This window comes from Lynx rufus, unplaced genomic scaffold (genome assembly GCF_022079265.1).
Source record: "Lynx rufus isolate CCGP_SWC_20201006 ecotype Redwood Valley unplaced genomic scaffold, mLynRuf1.p SCAF_23, whole genome shotgun sequence".
In the NCBI taxonomy this organism is placed as follows: domain Eukaryota; kingdom Metazoa; phylum Chordata; class Mammalia; order Carnivora; family Felidae; genus Lynx; species Lynx rufus.
Window position 1 is genome coordinate 9,730,508 of NW_025814838.1, and position 20,585 is coordinate 9,751,092.

General features: G+C 44.6%; 1 protein-coding gene across 2 annotated transcripts in view; it reads right to left on the minus strand.

The window, feature by feature from the left end:
- The window catches only part of VPS35L (VPS35 endosomal protein sorting factor like), a 116,549-nt gene that overhangs the window by 20,040 nt on the left and 75,924 nt on the right, over positions 1–20,585 (minus strand). For both annotated transcript variants that reach the window (XM_047087276.1, XM_047087277.1), the window contains 4 exons: positions 19,924–19,987; positions 17,368–17,466; positions 15,767–15,844; positions 14,836–14,950 (listed from right to left, as the gene is read on the minus strand). In XM_047087276.1, the coding sequence (XP_046943232.1) occupies positions 14,836–14,950; positions 15,767–15,844; positions 17,368–17,466; positions 19,924–19,987 (356 nt within the window). The remainder of the gene's footprint in view (positions 1–14,835; positions 14,951–15,766; positions 15,845–17,367; positions 17,467–19,923; positions 19,988–20,585) is intronic.

Sequence of the window (20,585 nt, forward strand, 5' to 3'; positions counted from 1 at the left end):
GAGTTACATGGAAGGCAGGCCATGCTGAGGGCCGGATACAGTGGGCAGGTCCGACTGGAGGGCTTCTGCAACCTTAACCGACTCGTAGAACATTCCGTGGAGAGGGTACTGCTGTTGCCTCACATCTCCACCTCTTTCCCTCCTTCCTTCACTGAGCAATTCAGCTCAAAGAACCTCCATCAGGGTGGCTTTGATAATTAAGTGAAATAAACAAGTGGCCAATTTTTACAGAAAGCCAAGAAATCGTAGCTTCCGGGGCAGACAGCTCAACCCAGACTGGTTCACCAAACCCTCCCGTTCACCTTGGGAGGAAGGCCACATGCCTGCTCCTTCAGCAGTGTCCTGGGTATGCTCGAGGTGCCAGCACAAGACGTGGAGTGGGGTGCAAACTCTGGTCTGCCTGGGTCTACTCCAGCACCATATTTGTTACACCATATTTGTTAAAGTAACTGAACCCTCTGAAGGAATCCACACGTGCACGCCCATGCACATGCACACACAAGCTTCTGAGGCTTCTGACTAGGTAAATAGTTCTGAGAATCACTTGGGAGATAAAGATATATATATATATATATAAAGTTTATTTATTTACTTTGAGAGCCAGAGTGTGCAGGGGAAGGGCAGAAAGAGAGCAAATCCCGGTCAGCACCAAGCACAACTCAGGGCTTGAAATCACGACCTGAGCCTAAACCAAGAATCCGGCACTTGACCAACTGTGCCACCCTGGAGCCCCAAATATTTTTTAAATCACAAAATTGTCTATAAAACAAGAAGACCTCAAAGGGTGAGAGAAAGCAAGGGAAGGGGTGAGCAGAAGAAGAGAGGGATGGAAGAGGAGACGGGAGGGAGGCAGCAATAGGAGGACAGAGACAGGGAGGAACGGACGGGGAGACAAGCAAGGACTGGAGGTGGGGGTGGAGAGGGAGAGAGTTCTTAAGAGAACTGCCAAAGTATTCCACATGAGAAAAAGCCTCAAGGTCGAAACAGACAAAACACTGACCTGACAAGTGAAATTTTAAACTACCCAACAAGATCAAACGTTTACATGGTCCACATAAATATACTTCCACTCCGAAACGACTTCCAGCGATGCGAAGAGAACACTGCGCTGGCACACAGCATCCTGAACCCAAGCGGGAGCCCCACCCAGCAGCCCAGAGGGGCAAACCCAACAACAAACGCCTGCCCTCTGGGAACAAAGCCCTGCACTTAATGAGAAGAGTATGTGTCTGCAGCTCGATGTGGGCTTTTTTTTTTTTTTTTTTGGTCTTCCCTCCCTTCCTTCTTCAAAGAAAAAAAAAAACCCAAAATCAAACAATGTTAAGGAAAAACCATTCTCTCAGAGTTCTCTCTATAAAGTTACCTCTGGTCCTGAATACTCCCTTCCCAGGCTCTCTCCCACACTGAACTCACACCCTTACGTTCACCTCAGCAAATTTATTAAGCACCAATGGTGACCGGACACTGTGGACACACAAGGAGAAAAGGGGGTGAAAGTTGACAACATCAGTAGGGTGATGAGACTGACCTGATCACACTATTTCACACCTACCTACGGGGAACCTGTTGTGCCCTTTGGTCTGGGGGTGGAGGGGGGACGGGGAGGACACAAAGCAGCTGATGTCGATCTTGTTGTATAGAAAGAGATTAAATACAGGGGCGCTGGGAAAAGACACTTGATATCTCTGCCTACAGATAGTAGTAAATGACACTACTAAAGGGACCACAGACACTCCTAAGCCCTATTTTAGGTAGTTTGTATTCTTAGTCCCCAGCAGTCTAATGGGAAAGGCACAATGATTTCAATGCCCACATGAGGAAATAAGCTCAAAAAGGGGGTAGCCAAATCAGAGTAGCCCAGGGATGGTCAAAGACTGAGCTGAGCAGAGTTTAAAGGCCATTACCCGCACTGAGCAATACAATAAAATTTGCATTATTTTTTTAAAAATGTTTTATTTATGGGGCGCCTGGGTGGCTCAGTCGGTTAAGCGTCTGACTTCGGCTCAGGTCACGATCTCGCGGTCCGTGAGTTCGAGCCCCGCGTCGGGCTCTGGGCTGATGGTTCAGAGCCTGGAGCCTGCTTCCGATTCTGTGTCTCCCTCTCTCTCTGCCCCTCCCCCGTGCATGCTCTGTCTCTCTCTGTCTCAAAAATAAATAAACATTAAAAATGTTTTATTTATTTTGAGTGAGATAGAGAGCACACATGCGCGTGTGTAAGTGGGGGAGGTGCAGAGAGAGCGGAGAAAGAGAATCCCCAGCAGGTTCTGTGCTGTCAGCCTGGAGCCTGATTCAGGGGCTCGATCTCAAGATTTATGAGATCATGACCTGAGCCAAAATCAAAAGTCGATGCTTAACTGACCGAACCATCCAGGTGCCCCAAATTCATGTTTTTTAAAAAAACACAAGCCTACGAATCATAGATCTGATAAGGGGTTTATATCTAGAATATATAAAGAAATTCTCCAATAACAACAAAACAAGTAACCTGATTAACAATGGGCAAAGGACCTGAACAGTTTTCCAAATACACAAATGGTCAACAAGCACATGAAAAGATGCTCAACATCAATAATCATTGGGAAAATGCAAATCAGTGCAATCCCCCAGAGATTTCATCACTGGGAGAAAACTTCAGGATGGGCACCATAAAAAAAACAAAGAACAAAAACAAAAACCAGTAAGTAACAAGTGCTGGCAAAGATGTAGAGAAGCTGCTGGTGGGAAAGTAGAACAGTGCAGCTGCCGTGGGAAACTCTTTGGTGGTCCCTCAAAAAGTGAAACATAGAATTATGCTCTCAGCCTGCAATCCTACTTCTAGGTTCACATTCAAAAGAAATGAAAGCAGGGACTCAAACAGATACTTGTACATGAATGTTCACGGCAGCATTATTCACATTAGCCAAAAGGTGGAAACAACCCTAGCGTCCATCAACAGGTGAACGGATAGGAAAACGTAGAACATATATACAACAGGATTATTATGCAGCCTTAAAGAGGAAGCAGATTCTGATACATGCGACAACATGGATGCACCCTGAAAACATTACACCAAGTGAAACAGGTCCGACCTGAAAACATTACACCAAGTGAAACAGGTCCAACACAAGGACATATGCTGTAGGATTTCGCTTTTATGAGGCAGAGGTACTGACTGCATGGAGACAGAAAGTAGAATATTCCCCTCTCCCCAGTTACTGTGTAAAGGGTACAGGTTGCATTGGGTTTGGAGGGATGAAAAGGTCTGGAAATGGATGGTGGTGAGGGTCGCATGACATTGTGAATGTACCTAAAACCAATGAATTGTACGCTGAAAAATGCTTACAATGATACATTTTATGTGCCTCATTCGTAACCACACCACACAAGAAACAGAGCTGAATCGAGCGCTGAGGTTCAGCTCTCTGGGAACAGGCAGGCCTGGACGCCGGCTCTGGCTGTCTTCCTTCTGTGGGAAAAGCTCTCTGTCCCCATGGCTCTACAGGAACTGCTTTCTGGTGAAAACATTAAGTCCGTAATGAACAAGGTGAAGAGCTTCTCTCAGCGGAAATGAAAATTCTGCTCAGAACAACGCCAAAGACCATTTATTTATTCTATTTATGTGCTTGTTACCAAGTGGCCATGAGAAAAGTGCCCATTATTATGCCTCATTAAAGAGGGCGCAGCTTTGTGCAGGGCACCCTGTTCCTCACAAACGCCCCCCACTCAGTTCCCATTCCAAAGGAGAGGGCTAAAATAAACAGTTATTTAGGGGTTGGGGCAATGTTCCAGAGTGTTCCAAAGCAGATTTTTATTTCTATCCTTAGAAGACTTACTCCATATATAAAATCTTATCTAGGAGACTTCTCAATTTTGATCTCATAATTAGAGCTCAAATCCTATTTTATATGAAAAGTTTTTCCTCCTAGAGTTCAGAATAATGACGTCAATACCATAGAACACTTTTGTGGCTATTAAAAGCCCTGGAAGACAATCCAAGATAAAATGGGCTACATGTGTTTTGTTTTGTTTTGTAAAAGACCTACAGAAAAAGGAGAAATCCGATTCCAATCCATAAACACTATTATTCCTGTTTCACCGGGGGGGGGGGGGGGGGAGTAAGGGGCGGTGGGGAGGGAAAAGCAAGCATATGTACCAGCCTCCCTATGCTTTATCTTTTTCCACTGGATCTTCTGAGGTTTCACTGGACAACCGGGCTTCTTTTCCACATCTTACTTTAAAAAAGGAATTAAAAATAAAAACCAAAACTACCACTCAGGGTTGCCTGGCCGGACCCATGTCCATTCTGTTGCGAGATCCTTCTTCGTGGGGTGTCCACTCCTCTGCAGAGCAGCATTCTGTTGTTTTCTGTGCCAGAGCCAACATGTCCCTCAGCACTGCCGGGTTCTGGGTGAAGGGCAAGCAGAGCCACCGTCCCTGCTCTCAGTACGAGGGGCTGAGCTGCTCGCGAAGCCAGTTTTCCAAAATTGCTTTAGCAGAAGCATCAGAAGCTTTGCTAAAAATACAGGTTCCCAGGCCTAATATGGCCGATGGGAACGTACTCTGCAGGACCCGGCAGTTCCTCCAACTTTAAGTGTGCATGGATGCTGTGTACACATGTTACATACAGGCTACAATGCGGCCGAACCTTAAAATCATATCCTAAATGAAAGGAATCAATCATAAGAGACCTGTATTGTAAGCCTGCACTTATATAAAATAATAAGAACAGGCAAATCCATAGAAACAAAAAGTAGACGGGCAGCTGCCTGGAGCTTGAAGGAGGAGCAAAAAGGAATGACTACTCAGTGGGTCCAGGGTTCCTTTTGGGGTGATAAAAATGTGCTGGAGTTAGTGATGATAGTTGCACAACTCTGTGAATGTCCTAAAAACCAGTGAATTGTACACTTAGTAGAAGGATGGATTTTATGATACATGAACCTATCAGGTCTCACTCAGCTGTTACTTAAAAAATATATACGAATTCCTAGGTCCTGCCTTAAATGTACTGAACCACATTACCCAAGATAAAGAATGGGGTCAGGGGAGGCACCTGGGTGGCTCAGTCAGTTAAGCATCTGACTTCAGCTCAGATCATGATCTTGTGGTTCACGAGCTCGAGCCCCGTGTCAGACTCTGTGCTGACAGCTCAGAGCCTGAAGCCTGCTTCAGATTCTGTGTCTCCTTCTCTCTGTGTCCCTCCACTACTCATGCTGTCTCTCTCTCAAAAATAAAAATAAAATGTTAAAAAAATAAAAAACAAACTGTTGCATTGTCATATCCTGGAAATGATGTGGCTAATAAACAGAACACGGTACATCTATGTAAAGATGCCTATGATACATTAAGCACAAATCGTTATATACCTGTGTACAGCAGGATCCTATCTTTGTAAGAAAAACGGGTATATCCTTATGTAGATGCATAAAAATAAGTGAGGCACTAGAATGCCAAAGTATTAACTGTGATATAGGAATTGTGGCTGAGGGTGAAAGAAACTGGGATCTTTCACTTACCGCTAAGTTGCTGCTTGGAATTTTAATTTACATTTCTAAAAATAATTTTTCTTTAGCATACATACAAAGGCAATGTAACGTTTTAAACTTTTCAATCACAGAAATGTGCAAAAGAACAAGTGAGGCTGTAAGGTAGACAAGGCAGATGATCAAAGGGGGTATCTGAATAGTAACCCCTTCCTTCTTAACCAGGGGTGGGCGCCCACCCACAGCCCAGCGACTCCAGACTCCTGCTCCAAGGGACATCCACCCTCCTCGTGTGCATCAAGCAAGGCCCTAAGGGTGGCACACACCTTCCAGAGGCCCAGGTACTGGCCTGCTCCCCACAGCCAATGCGCCAGGAAGGTTCCTCTCTGATTAGTTGCTTGATGAAGTGAGGCATAATTCAGGGTTCAAGCTCTCTAGACAGCTCCACTTGAATGGATTCTTCTGGAGGCTTTAGAAGGTCTCAGCCTGTGCTCTGAAGCCTTTTCCAGATCCCCGAAGGCAACTCAAGAGCTAGTGGCCTCCCACAGGCATACTCGCCTGAATAGACTATTCCTATCTGTTTTGTGCACCAAGGCTCTACATAGGACTCTGTCTGAACGACAGATAGGGTTCCACATTCTCAGAGACTAAAATATCCACCAATTCGACAACTACTGAAAACCTTCAAAATGTTCAGAATTAAGACGCCAGTTGCTCATTGTTGGCGAGAGCAAAAAAACTGGAAAGGGTCCAAATATTTTTCAATAGGAGTTTAGGAGAAAAATGGAGGGGGGCTGGGGAAATAATTTATAGCACTTCCAAAAAGAAAAGGAAATGACATAGAACACTGGACAGCCATTACAAAGAATGGGGTGGATCTTTATGTACTGACATGGGTTAAGTGGGAAGGGGCAGGGGGAGAAAAGACCAATATTTACTGCTAAGTGAAAAAAGCAAATTGAAGGGGTGCCTGGGTGGCTCAGTCGGTTAAGCGGCCGACTTCAGCTCAGGTCATGATCTCGCGGTCCGTGAGTTCGAGCCCCACGTCGGGCTCTGTGCTGACAGCTCAGAGCCTGGAGCCTGCTTCGGATTCTGTGTCTCTCTCTCTCTCTGCCCCTGCCCCTGCCCCGCTCTCTACCCACCCCCCTCTCAAAAATAACATTAAAAATTTTTAAAAGAAAAAATAAAAACATTGCAGAAGACACAATCCCATTCCTAAGGGTGGTGGGGACTGCGTGTATATATAAGAATATAGATAGAAGTGGAGGGAAGGAGAGCAGAAGAGAGGTAAAGCATGAGAATGAAGGAGTATTTCTAAATGAACCTATAGAAAAAAAAAATTAAGAAAACTATCCCAGATGTTAACAATGGCTGTTTTTTCGAAGGGAGGAAACAGAGCAGATTACTGATGACTTTTATTTTGAGGCCTTTTATGTTTGTTAAGTTCTACACTTCTTTATTTGTGGGAATTTTTTCAAATGAGCGTGAAATAAATTTTTTTAGTAAAAATCATTAAGATTTAAAGTAACATACAAGCTATTATTCAGTGGGAAACAAGTCGGTACCCCAAACACCCTCCATACATGGTAACATAAACTCAAGACTTGTGACCTCTGAGAGTCAGGTGATCCTTTTGTGTTCACAGCATTGTCAACACAGACTAGTATTCAGCACATGAATCTAAACACACAGTCAAGAAGCGATGACCCACTTTCAGAGGTGGCGTTTGGTTTTTTAAGTAACAGATTAGGTCACTGCTAATGGAAGTCTATACTACTTGTCAGAGCCATAAAATCCCAGGGCTAAACAAGAGCTCAGAAGCCACTCCACTCCCAAACACACCTTCAAAATCACATGCCCTCCTGGACACGTGAGACAGACAGCCCTGGGTCCAGCTCTCTAAGAAAGGGGGCATCGTGATTTCTTGGGACAAAACATCACAAGAAGGTGAAAGACTCCTTCCTGTCCCTTGAATATACTTGATCAAAGCGGGATTCTGGCTACACTCCACAAGTTCTAACAACCCTGTTGCTAAACATCTTTACCAGTCTTCAACATTTTCCATCTCTTGATGAGTGTAGGCTTGGAGTGACAACATCAATATAATGGAAACTACTGTACAGATGTAATGTCAGGACGCAGCCTACCGCCTCAAACTTTGTATTTTGGACTGCTAATGTCCTTCCACCCTACCCCCAAATCCGTATGCTGGAATCCTACCCCCAAAGATGGTACTGGTGGGAACACTGAGGTGTGAAATCATGAGGTGGAGCCCTCACAAATGGGATCAGTGCCCTTATACGAGAGGCCCCAGAGAAAACTCTCTTTCCACATGTGAGCACACAGTGAGAAGATGGCGGTCTATGAGCCAAGAAGTCTTCGTCAGACACTGATCTGCTGGTAGCTTGGTCTTGGGCTTCCCTGAGCGACAAATGTTTGTCACTGAAGTCACTCAGCCCATGGGATTTTTGTTTCAGCAGGCTGAACTTTGGTCTGCACTGAAGATGCACTGTCACCAAGTGACAGGGCTGCCTTTGGGTAAAGCCTCAGAGTCCAAATGGCCAACTGATCGTCCACAGGTGAGTTATCCATAGAGATTTAACACTATTTATGACTACACTGTGTTTTTGTAATAGAATTTGTTATTACAGCAGTTAAGTTTGAGGACTGAAGGAGCCACTAATTTGATAATATGTAATGTATACAGAGTAAGATTTAAAGAAATATGAATGCCCAGAAACCATTAAATACTTTATTCATTAATGCTTAATTGTTATCAACGACAGCTTAATCTAACCTTGATTTTGCCATGTGGTTTATGCAGAATGCCTTTTCAATTCACCGATTATCAACACACTGTGAAAGTCCACTGGGGTCATAGAAATGACTTCTCAGTCCAATGTGCTACCCATGTCACCGGACTCCTGTCTTTGGGGCTAATGCACAGTCAACACACCTTCCTACCATCTCTGCAATGGCTCACAGGAGGCTGTGAAGATGTCTCTGCAGATATTAGGTTTGGATTTCCCGAAGCAGAAAAGATTAACTAACTCTCATCTTAATTCTGGTTGTTTTCTACATAAACTTATCTAATGTTCAATCTGTAACAACTGGTCTCCAGCAACCACATACACCCAGGGTTAGAAATAATACTTTGTATTAGGGTTTAGAGGAACTAACCCATTTCAGGGAAGCTCAGGGGTGGAAAGAGCACTTGAAGTCAGATCAGGCCACTTATTAGCTGGACAGTCCTGGGCAAGTCATGTCACACTTCTGAGCCACAGTATCCTCATCTGTAAAATGAACATAAACCACCGAGCAAATACTACATACTGAATAAGACTAGATTGCTTTGCAGGAATTTTCAGTTCTCATCAGGCCCCAAACTATCTTCCTAACTTGATCTCTTACCCATTCTTTCCAGATGCATTGTTTCCAGCCTGTAGGCCTTTGCACCTGGCTGCTGTCTCAGCCTAGAATGCCCTCTGCCTCATTTCAGCATATAAAGATCCTCCTTTCCCTCCAGGCTCCTCAATGCCACCTGTTTTAAAAAGCTTTCTTTTTTTTTTTTTTTTTTTTCCCTCTTCTAAGCCAAAGGGTCAGCTTTCTCTCCCTTAAAATTCTATCGCACGTTTTATGAAATCTTGCACAACATTTATCACAAGCTGCCTTGTTTAACTGTAAACAGATTCACTCTCCCCTATTAGCACACAGTCTCAAAGTGAATTCCTTTTCTGGCACAATGCTTGGCACAGTGGCTTGTGTGTAAAAAATGGCCAAGAAATGCTGGCGGGAGCAAGAAAATCGTTGATATTTACTAATATAAGCAGCTAAGTGAACTTACGGGGAGACTCTTGCCCTGCTCCTTTTCTGTGGGTTGCACTATGGGTTGCCCTCCATCCCAGGCCCTTATATTCTGTAAGGTGGATGGACCATGTGAACGTGGATGACGAGTTTCATGCCACGTGCCCACGTAAATTGTTCTGGCAAAAATAACCTGCTTTGTCCATGATCACCAGAGGGTTTGTGAGAACAGTCACATCAAACACATTCTTCAGAGGATGGCCTGTCAACAGAACTAGTAAATGTGACCTTAAGCATAAACCCCAGTGACTTGGTAAGTGGATAGAGGATACTTTTCTCCATCACAAGCCACCCATCATTCTCCAGGAGGATAAAAAACGCTTTCTCTCCTCCACCCTGCCGTCCAGGCCACCTCCATTAGCCGTGATGGTTCACAGTGGTCAGTGGGCCTCCTAGTAGCAGGCCACAGCCTCTCCTCTGCTTTTTTGGGTTCCTCATAGATCAAACCAGCAAAATAGCTTCATTCAACAGGTCTATACAGCTTGGCATATGTTTGAGCCTAACTTGTTTTCTTTCACCTAAAACTATGAAAAGAAGTTATGTAAAACCTACTAGAAGGCTCTGATGGGACTCTCTTCTCAACAGCAGGGTTACTTAGTAGTTATTTCCGTACCATGAAAAGCTTGGGTACCATTTTACATGTATTGATATTATTAAGAATTATCAACCATTATTATCGTAGGATTGCCACTCATTCATTCAGCACCTCTTGAGCACCCGTGTAGTAGGCAATGTGCCAGGAGCCAGGGACACAACATCCAACAAGACACGTCAGATTTCATGGAGCGGATACTCTTGCAAGGGAGAAAAGTGGACATTTACTTATTAACTTGCTAAATAAAACAGCAGTAATTCCAGTGAGGGAAAAGTGCCAAGATAACACATCTAGAATAACCTGATCTCACTCTTAGTTTGTTTAGGGGTGGAGAGGCCAAGGCTGGTTTTCCCTAAGAACTGGCTTGTGAGTAAGCTCTGAAGGATAAAGATGCAAAAAATAAATAAAAATGTACAATTTAAAAGGAGGGGGAGACAATTCTATAGGAGTGGAAAGCATTATTATTAATAAAAGAACAAAACCATTTTGCTTGTTTTCTCTACTGTTTTGTCTTTGGAGGAACTGCATACCCGTTTTGATTTTTTCCCCCAGGGTAATTCAGCAGGTTAATTTTCAAAGAATGATCATCTTTCCTGTGGATTTCTCAAGGTTTTGCCTCGGACAAGTTTGTTTTCAGAAGCCTGAAACCACAGAGGTGGCATTGTATGGAGAACTCCACAGCATACTTTTGTCTTTTGAGAGACAATTCTATGAGGTTAATATTTACTGAGCAGCTACTGTGTGCCAGTGAGTCAAGTTCTCTGAGTACGTTTTCTCATTTAATCTGTGACAGGTACCATAGCCATCACCTCCACCTGACAGATGAGGAAACTGAGGCACAAAAAGGCCAATTTGGCCAAGGGCACCCTGCTGGTGAGTGGCAGAGTCCAGATTGGGAGACCAGCAGTGAGGGACTCATCTTGACATCCTGCTGCTGGCCAAATACACCACGGGCTTCCCCACCTCCCATGCCTTTGCTCAAGCCCTTTGCCCCACCTGGAACGCCAACTGTTCCTTCTCTCCTCCCCATCTCCGCCTGATAAGTTCTCCTTCTAAGCCCCATCTGAAACATGACTTCCATTGTAAAACCACCCTCCTTTCTCAGATTAGAAACTGTAAAGATAAAGGTACCAAGACAAAAATAAAGGGCAAAAGAATTTGTTCCTGCTGTGGCCTGGTAATAATCTTCTGGGAAGAACCACTCATGAACAAGAGCAAGCACTTATCTAATGAAGTGGCTGAAAGCAAAGATAAACAAGCATCTCCAGGTGAGGGGCACAAGCCCCATTTCTCCTCACTACTGGGACAATGGGTGGCTTTGAAACAAATCCCCCCCACATCCCACTCTATGTACTACCTCAGTACGTCCATGGGACCAGAACTGGGCCTCCCCTGTAAAAAGCCTCCATCAGCATCCCACACAGCGCTGGCTGAGAGTTCAATGGGAGTTTAACGTCAGGCTGGACCCAGTGCTGGCAAAGCCACCGTCCGATAAACAAGATACATACCACTGAAGCTGGATCAAGAGAGGCCAGAAAGTGGACTGGGGGGAGAGAATTGTTTTCTAACCAGCTGAGAGGGAGGGTGTTTAAGGTGGGGGTGGGGGGAGGTGAACAACAGTGGCCCATTTCCACAAGCTTCATTTAATTTATATTTAGCCTTCCCATGCTCAGTAATTGAATGTATTATTTATTTTGGCCACAACCGCTGCATGTGGCTTTCGGAACAACAATCACAGGCTTTTAAGGTTTAGTGCCATAGCATTTAGAGACTAGAGTAAAAATCATCAGATAAATTATTAAACATGAAGTGGACGCCACATTCCTGCTCCTCCTGCAGTGGCTTGAAGTGTGGGATGAGGCAGATGAGGAGGTCCAGAACCCTAACACCGAGGGCACTACTCACCCGCACAGCGGGTACCAGGCTGTTCCGATGCTGCTTATCTCCTGGTGTGGACCGAGGTCGTTACAGGGCAGCACAGGAGAGCAAAAGCCACCCAGGGCTCTTGAAGAACAGTTCTTAGAGCAGCAAATCTTTGATGATAGGGGAGACTTTATTTGGCTTAAGAATTTTTGCCTTAAAAAAAAAAAATTGCATGAAGCCCCATATGGAGTCCAGTCATAATAAGCTTGCCTGGAATCTACAATATTTTAGATCATGGTCTTAGTTTGTAAGTTGGGAGGAGAAAGATCGAGGCTTCTAGAGCCCCCACTTACAGTTCTCTGCTCTGGTACCTGCAGTTCACAATCTGTTCCCAATGTTTCAAGTTAGGCCAAACTCGAGCGTTCCCACATTAACTGTACTGTTCCTGAACTTTTTAAGAGGGAGCCAGTTTATAGTAAGATGTTAAGTTTCATACATCAACCTAAGCACCTAAGCTAATTAATCCACTCTACTCTTCATTTTGCATGGCATCAGGTTTTTGGTGGTGCCTGTTCATTTTTGTTTTAACTTGTTTCTTGCTAACCCATCATCCTTACCAAAGCAGGCACTAGGAGAAGTGTTTACCCACACATGACAAGGGCAGGTGGGGAGACTGGATGTCCAGACAATAAGCAACATATGCAATAAGAAAACACAGATCAACAGCATAATGACGATCACAGGGATGGTACAGAGCATGAGAGACTAGGAAGCTGCATTCAGCCAGACCAGTGTTTTTTTTTTTTTTTTTTTTTTTTTTTTTTAATTTACGTCCAACTTAGTTAGCATATAGTGCAATGACTTCAGGAGCAGAATCCAGTGATTCAGCCCCTACATATAACACCCAGTGCTCATCCCAACAAGTGTCCTCCCCGATGCCCCTTGCCCATTTAGCCCATCCCCCCAACCACAACCTCTCCAGCAACCCTCAGTTTGTTCTCTATATTTAAGAGTCTCTTGGGGCGCCTGGGTGGCTCAGTCGGTTAAGCGGCCAACTTCGGCTCAGGTCATGATCTCGCGGTCCATGAGTTCGAGCCCCGTGTTGGGCTCTGTGCTGACAGCTCGGAGCCTGGAGCCTGTTTCGGATTCTGTGTCTCCCTCTCTCTGACCCTCCCCCGTTCATGCTCTGTCTCTGTCTCAAAAATAAACGTTAAAAAAAAAAAGTCTCTTATGTTTTGCCTCCCTCCCTGTTTTTATATTATTTTTGCTTCCCTTCCCTTATGTTTATCTGTTTTGTAGAGAGAACCTTAAGCAGACTCCACACCCAGCACAAGGGGCTTGGTCCCACCACTGAGATCATGACCTGAGCCAAAACCAAGAGTCAGACACTCAACCAACTGAGCCACCCAGGAGCCCCTGGGAGAAGATCATTTTAGAAAGAGGGAACAGCAAGTACAAAGACTCTGAACTGGAATACAGCTTAGCATGTTCAAAGAACAGAAGAAGGCCAGTGTGGCTTAAGTGTGGTGGAAGACGAGGACAAAAAGCAGGCAGGCACCAGAACACACGAGGACTCACAGGCAGGGTGTTGGATGCAATTCCAAATGTGGTGGGAGGCTATTGGAGTCCTCAGGAGTCAGAAGCAAAACTAAGCGGAGTTTGAAAAGGCTCATGGGTAGCAATCATGTTTGGAGACCTCAGTGCCCAGGTGAATGAAAATACAGATCAACATACCAGAACTGCCATGCCAAGGACGACTCTCCAACCCACCCAGGGAGCCCATCCAAACCAAAGGCACCACGTGGTGGATCACGAAACATGGCTTTATCCTGTGAGGTCAGGTGGGAGATGGGAGTGGAGGGCAGACCATGACTGAAAACATCAACCCACCGGTGTCAAAGAAGCCCTCAAGTTAGTCACTGAAGCTTCCCAATTGTGGGCACTGCAAATGCCCTGTCAGCAGTGAGAGGCACGGCCTTGAGTCGGACAGATGAGGGGCTGAGTGCTGGCCACGGAGCCCTGGGGGCTCACTTGGGAAAGCAGGCACCAGCCCCAGGCCTGCCTCATATGGCCGTCGGGAGGTTGAAATGAGAGTGTGTGCCAAGAGCTCGCCACATAAAAATGGTCCATAAATGGAGCTCTTATACTCTTTGTGTTTCGGCCTGATGGATGGATACCTCCTGTCCTGGACGGTGACAAGCGCATCCTGTAGCAAATATGTGCGACCTCCAACACTCCGCCTGAGGGCTTTCTTTTGGGTCAAGTGGAGAACAGGGCAGGGTGCAGCTGATGACCCAGAAGCAGCCCTCAGTCAATGGCCGAATAAAGAGTAAATAACCCAATTCTCCTGGCAAGGCAGTGCCGAGGCCGTTCGACACCCGTCCCAGAGGTCCCCAGGGGGAACGTACCTCAGCCGCCCAGAGCAGTAACCTGCCCAGAAGCACACCTTTTGTTGGCTTCCTTCCCTTCCTTGTCTCAGCACCCCCATCACTCTACGGACACTCTCGGGGAACGCCTCCCAAATAAACCAGTTGGCTCCTATACCTAGTACAGGAATGGGTCTTGAGCACAATTTTTATCACTAAAAGTTACCTGTGGAGAGTATTCTTTCCATACTTATTAGATTCTATGTGTAGGTCTCTGGGGTTTCAAACAAACAAACATCAACAAAAAATAAACAGGCATCTACTGTGAGGAAGTAGTTCTAACTTGTAACATTCTCTACGTGCACTTATCCTGAGCTGCCTGACCTGGCCTGTGTGAGACAGATTTCAGAAGGTCCTTACAGGCAAATAACTTCCCTCTGTAATCTGTCTGATTCTATAAAGGTGTGTATGTCCCATGTGCTTCCTGCTAAAGAAACAGATTTAAAATTCATCAGGTATGGATCAGTTATTTTTTTCTTTCCTTAAAAGAATCTCTCTCTTTACACACACACATACACACACACACACCTATGCACGCACGCACACACACGCACGCACACATACACAGAGCTGAGCCAGCTTTCCTAAGCAGCCAGGAAATGCTCAGAGGTGAGAATGACAGGCTTACCTTGGGAAAGGCACTGGTTGGCCAAGGCAACCTGACCAGAATGCAGGTAGAGGTTGAGGCGCGTGAAGATGCCCACCAGGGAGGGAATGGTAATGAAGCAGTAGGCAACACAGGCCTAGAAGGAGGGGAAGAAACACCACAGGTTACATCAGCAGTACCATCACGGCAGACTGGTCCTCCTGTTCTCATCCGTCACGTATTTTCAAGCAAAAACACTTAATTAGTCTCCTCATTCTGAGCCCCAACTTTCCCCTCTTGAGTCTGCGACATACACTCCAGATGTGTCTGTGGGAGGAGGGGGAGGGGCAAGTGAGGAGAGTAAGGGTGTAAGAAAAATAAATCCTCATCCATCATCGAAGGAAATAGATAACACCCGACGTTGAATCTGAAACCAATTACTTAAAAATATGGAGGTAATTACAAGAAGAAATTGCTCAGAGGGTTTGAGGTGGTTGTCTCTGAGGAAAGAGGTATGAGGTCAGGGTGGGATGGTATACTTTTTTTCTTGCTGCCTTCTTTTTGGTCCAACTCCATTTTTTTAAAAACACAGATATGTATTACTTTGATAAAAATTTTGAGCGGCACACTCAAGAAGGTGGATTTTTTTTTTCACAGTTGAGAACTTTTCAAGGGGGATGAAGGTAGTAGACCTTCCAGTTACAGGCATAAGCAGGAGATAATTCAGCTGGCACAAAACTGCAATCCATCGTTCAACCACTCCTCCATAACACATATCTAAGGTGAGACATCTTTGATCATTTCTTTTGAAAATAGTAAGAAAATTGGTGAGTCAGTAGATACTCAAGGAAAAGTTCATCTGGAAAATCAATACTGAACCACCCTTAGGACACACTTGTCTGAGCAATTTAGAAACTTACAAATCAAACAACTCATTAGGGTTCAAAGTCTGAGTCTTCTCTCTAGAACATACCCGCACAAATGCAGCCGTCTTTCTGGAATGATTTCCTTTCATTACTTTTCTTGTTTCCATTGCCAACCGGTTTACACTCTGGGTTTATTAATTAAAAAACAAAACAAAACAGAAATGGTTATGAAATGATAGCTGGCTCAGATTCATGTCTCCCATAGAGATCTGGATATTAACTGCATACAAGTCAGTAAGAACATGCTATCTGGGGCCCAGACTGGCTAATGCTGAACCCTGAAATGCTAGAGGGGCCATCAGGCCTGATTCCCCCTCGGCTTGAGCAAACATCTCCAAGACGGTAAGAACAAAAGGCACTCCTGCCTATCAGTCGGCACTGGGAATGGCCATTTTCTGGTTTAATGAATAGCCAGGGTTCACTTCATTTCCAGAAATCCCACACACGAAGCTTGAGATCTTAGAGATCCTAAAAGAAATCTCCAAATCTGTGAGCAAACCACACAAGTCAGCAATGCAACAGTAACATGAACCATAAGAACAGAAGTAATAGCTCCCACATTGAACTTAGAGGACACAGGTGCTGGGTGCTGTTCTAAGAGCAGTACCCTCATTAGGTCACTTAACCCCCCAACCCTACAAGGTGAGCACTATTACCTCCCACTAAATTCCAGATGAGGTCTCTACCTTTAGAACTTAAGTTCACATACCCTGATAACCAGCAACCAAATAAAAAGGTTGCTCTCCTTGAGTTTATGTGAAGCAATTCAAGAGCCTTGAGGAATCTTTCCACAAGTTGAGAAGTTCGGTCCTATGGTTCCCAAACTGTGTCGTGTGACATCCTCGAGGGCTGTAGCAAACTCATGGGGGTAGTGCGATTATTTTAGGGCAACAGAGCAATGTTCAATTTTTGAACACTGTGTCAAGAACGGGTATGAGGTGGCCCACAGATTCAACACTGGACCGCACTGTTGCTTACAGCGACATTCTATCTTTGTGAAACGGGTTTTCAGCAGCTGCTCTGATCAAAAGCAAGTAGTGTGCAAAAATCAATGTGGAAAAAAAAATCAATGTGGAACAAGAAACAAGGGTAGTGATGCCAACCCGATTCTAAGGTTTGAGAAGCTGTGCACTGCCCAGTAGACACACACACTTAAGTAATTGTGATTATTTAAGAATAAAGATATGTTATTTCTCTTTCAATTTACATATGGTGTTATTTCAAAGAGCTATCCAATTGTTAGGGTATAAATACTCAAACTGTTTGAGTCTAACTGTCTAATAAACAGAACCATTATTTCTTTCTTTTGGCCTGAGGGCCCCATGAAAAGCTACCATGATCTAACAATGTTGGGACTGGTTAAGCTACAAGGACCACAGGTTAGTTATTTCTATACTAATCATGTAACTCACTTTGCCACTGGCATATGGGAATGAGAATATGCTAATTTCAGAGCAAAAGAGGTCAGTAAAAACCATCCAAAGACTTAAGCAAAATTGCAGACTGGATTAATCTTTGAAAAACCACCTTTTATGCCCTAAAGAACAGGAGTGTTATGGGGCCACAAGAATCCCAGGTTAAACTCCAGGCCTGGCATATAAACAATAAATTTGATTGAGAAAACAAACGAATACATGAAAATCCTTACGTGAATCAACTGCACAAGAACAGGTTCCAGGTTGCAAAACATTGACCTAGCCTCAACGTAAAAACTTAGCTGCTGTTCAAAATCACGGCCAAAGGACACCTAGAAGCAAGGAAAACGATGCTGAGAGTGTTATCTCTAGGCAACTGTAAGCACACAGCATGGAAAAGAGTTTACCTGAGGGGTGCCTGGGTGGCTCAGTCTATTAAGCATTTGACTGCAGCTCAGGTCACGATCTTGCCGTTCTTGAGTTCAAGCCCAGCATTAGGCTCAGAGCCTGGAGCCTGCTTCAGATTCTGTGTCTACCTCTCTCTCCTCCCCTCCCCTGCTCACGCTCTGTCTCTCTCAAAAATAAATCAATGTTAAAAAAAATTTTTTTAATAATAATAATAAAAAAAAAGAGTTTTCCCTGAGTGTTGCGTGGGAGGGAAAGTGCTGAGATGAGAAGTCATCAAAATTCCCGCCAACAGCAATGAATAGGTGGAAACGTCAGGGGTACACAAACACACACGAGCACGCTGGAATCTACTCCAATTAGACTTTACATTACTTTGCTCAGTGTGTAACTGAAATATTACCATTACCACCTCATCTTTATGACATGAGCACTGGACTAGAAAATAAAAAGACCAAAGGGTTCAGAGCAGAATCTCAGAATGTAAATAGGAGTTTCCCAGGCTAGATGGAAACCACTGGAAAGGAAATAATGGAATTGTGTTTGTTGGCTATGGCCTTTTCACGGAACATCAATTTGGTTAGTGAGCACCATTTGTCAGAGGGTTTTCCCTAATAAGAGCCACACCTTTCTGCCTCCTGATGGGGAATCCAACCTCAGCAACTTACTGGTGGCTGCTGGAGCCATAGATGGAAGTTTCTCCATCAATAAAAATCCCCTTCCCCCCCATTTCTTCCAATTTATGAACAGCTGGTTAGTAGGATAAACTTTACTGTTACAGCAATCATTTTTGTCCAGAGGGGGTTTAACATTGCTATTTCCATTATAGCTATCAGGTTTCACATCTTATTTCCTCATATTCTCCACTATAACTTGGTGGCTTTCAGACAAAGCCATAAAAGGCTAAAATGCCACCTGATCAGCATATAAGTCAAGGGCAAGGAGAGTCACCTGGTAAAAGGTGCATTTCCTAACATGGGAATTGGAAGGCTGATTCTGATTTTGCATCGAAATGGATTTTATCTACAGAGTCAGTTGAACAATTAGCACTGACCCTCTTGTTGAACCAGTCACATGTTCAAGGTTATTTTCACAGGGATCTGGTGATTTTCATCTTGGTCAGCTTTTGTCTTAACATTCGTATGAGAAGAGGATACTGGCAGCAGTTGGTATTTTAGCTTTGCGCACCCAGGATTAAAGCAAAGGTGGTTCTGGCTAGGGTGGTGTGGTGGGTCATTCCCAAAGAAGGCTGAACAATCGCTCCCACACGGCTTGTGGTTTTGCAGGGTCCCCGTGGACTCTTCCCTCCCCTCCAAGGCAATAACCCTGTGACCCCTCTGACCAAGAGAACAAAGCAGGAGGCAGCACCGGTCACGGTGCAATTTCTTAACTTTGGTCTTAAAAGGCCTGCGGCTTCCCTCTGTGCCTGCACCACGTAAGAGAGCTCAGCGGAGACAGCTGGACAATGGCAGAAGAGCAGAGAGTAAGAGGCCACACGGATGAGAAATGAGGCCCCAAACGGCAAGACCCTATACAAGTGAGCAAGGCCGTGTGGATCCTCCGTGGCCCCAATCCTGCTACACAGAGCAGCCTGGCCACACATTCAACCCACAGGATCGTTACGAATGAATAAAACACCAATATTTAAAGCTGCTAAGTTTTGGGATGAGTTGTTACGCACCAACAGGTAACTAAAACAATGGGAGAGCAGGTGCTTGGCATTGTGTCCACACCCATCCCCCGCCCAAACCATTTTTTACCATCACCTGATGAGCAGCACATCGGGGGCTTCAGGGAGCCCCTTGTCCCCACTCCCGGTCCACGTGATTTGGGCTGCCCAGGCGTATGCATGTCTCCCGGGCCTGGCCAGTCCGTGTGCTCATTCCCCCTCACCGCAGCAATTCGTGCAGGGATGAGCCAGTGACCCAAATCAATCTAGAGACTCAGTCCCAGGACTTCTGCTGGAACCCCTCCTGCTGGGCTGCAGCGCTGGAAGGAATGGAAACCTAGAGCCCCTGAGGGGAGTGAGGCTGCCTGGGAGGACATCCCGAGAGCAGATCCATGGGCCAAAGACACACAGACGGCAGGTCCTGACGACACCACAGAGACACCCGTGTCCAGCTGCTCCATTCCTGGACTTCGTGTCACATGAGCCAATAAGTCCCCCACCCCACCCTCCCCTTTATTTTTTCCTTAAGCCAGTTTGTCTTGGCTCTCTGTGCCCCCAGGGGAGTGCTGGCTAATGTAAGATGTTTTCTAATTTCATCTTATCTTAATAAAAATGAAAAGCACCAGGGAACATAATGTTAACTGCTTTCCCCGGAGTAAGAGTAAACAATTACATCACATTCCAAGTGCACTGCAACTTTTTCCCCAAGACTTACCATTTTTATAAATCCATTAATCAAATATGCCAGCATTCTTTTCTCATCCTCAAGAGTGAGTGCACTAAAATCAATAATTGTACATAATTAACATCGAGGTAATAAATGCAAGTTTCTAAAGGATACAGAAGAAGCAAACAATTTAACAGGTAAGAACATTGTGCATTTTTTAGATTTAAAAAACTCCCAACAGGCTGTGTTTCTTTTGGTGAAAATATATAATCTAAATGAACATAATTTAAATGTGTGTTTCTCATCTGTCTCAAAGACGGTGTTTCCAAGAAACGTTCACTTTCTTTCCCTTGGAATTTGGACAGCAAGGTCCAACTTCAAATTTTATATTTCAGAGGAGTTTAGTTCAACAGTTCGTCGTAAAAAATTTCAAACATGCAGCAAAGTCAAAAGACATTTACAGCAAACATCCATACATCCAGCACCCAGATCCCACAATTATCATTTTACAGTATCTGCTCTATCACATAACTATCCCCTTCCCTCTCCATCCATCAATCCAGCTCACTCTGGGGAGGCATCTTAAAGTACATTACAGATGGCAACTACCTCTATTTAATAGCAATATTAATACTAATATAAATAAGAAAATGCCATGTCCTTAGTTTTCATTACACGTGTGAAGGCCTCTTAACAGTTCCCCAAGTTTA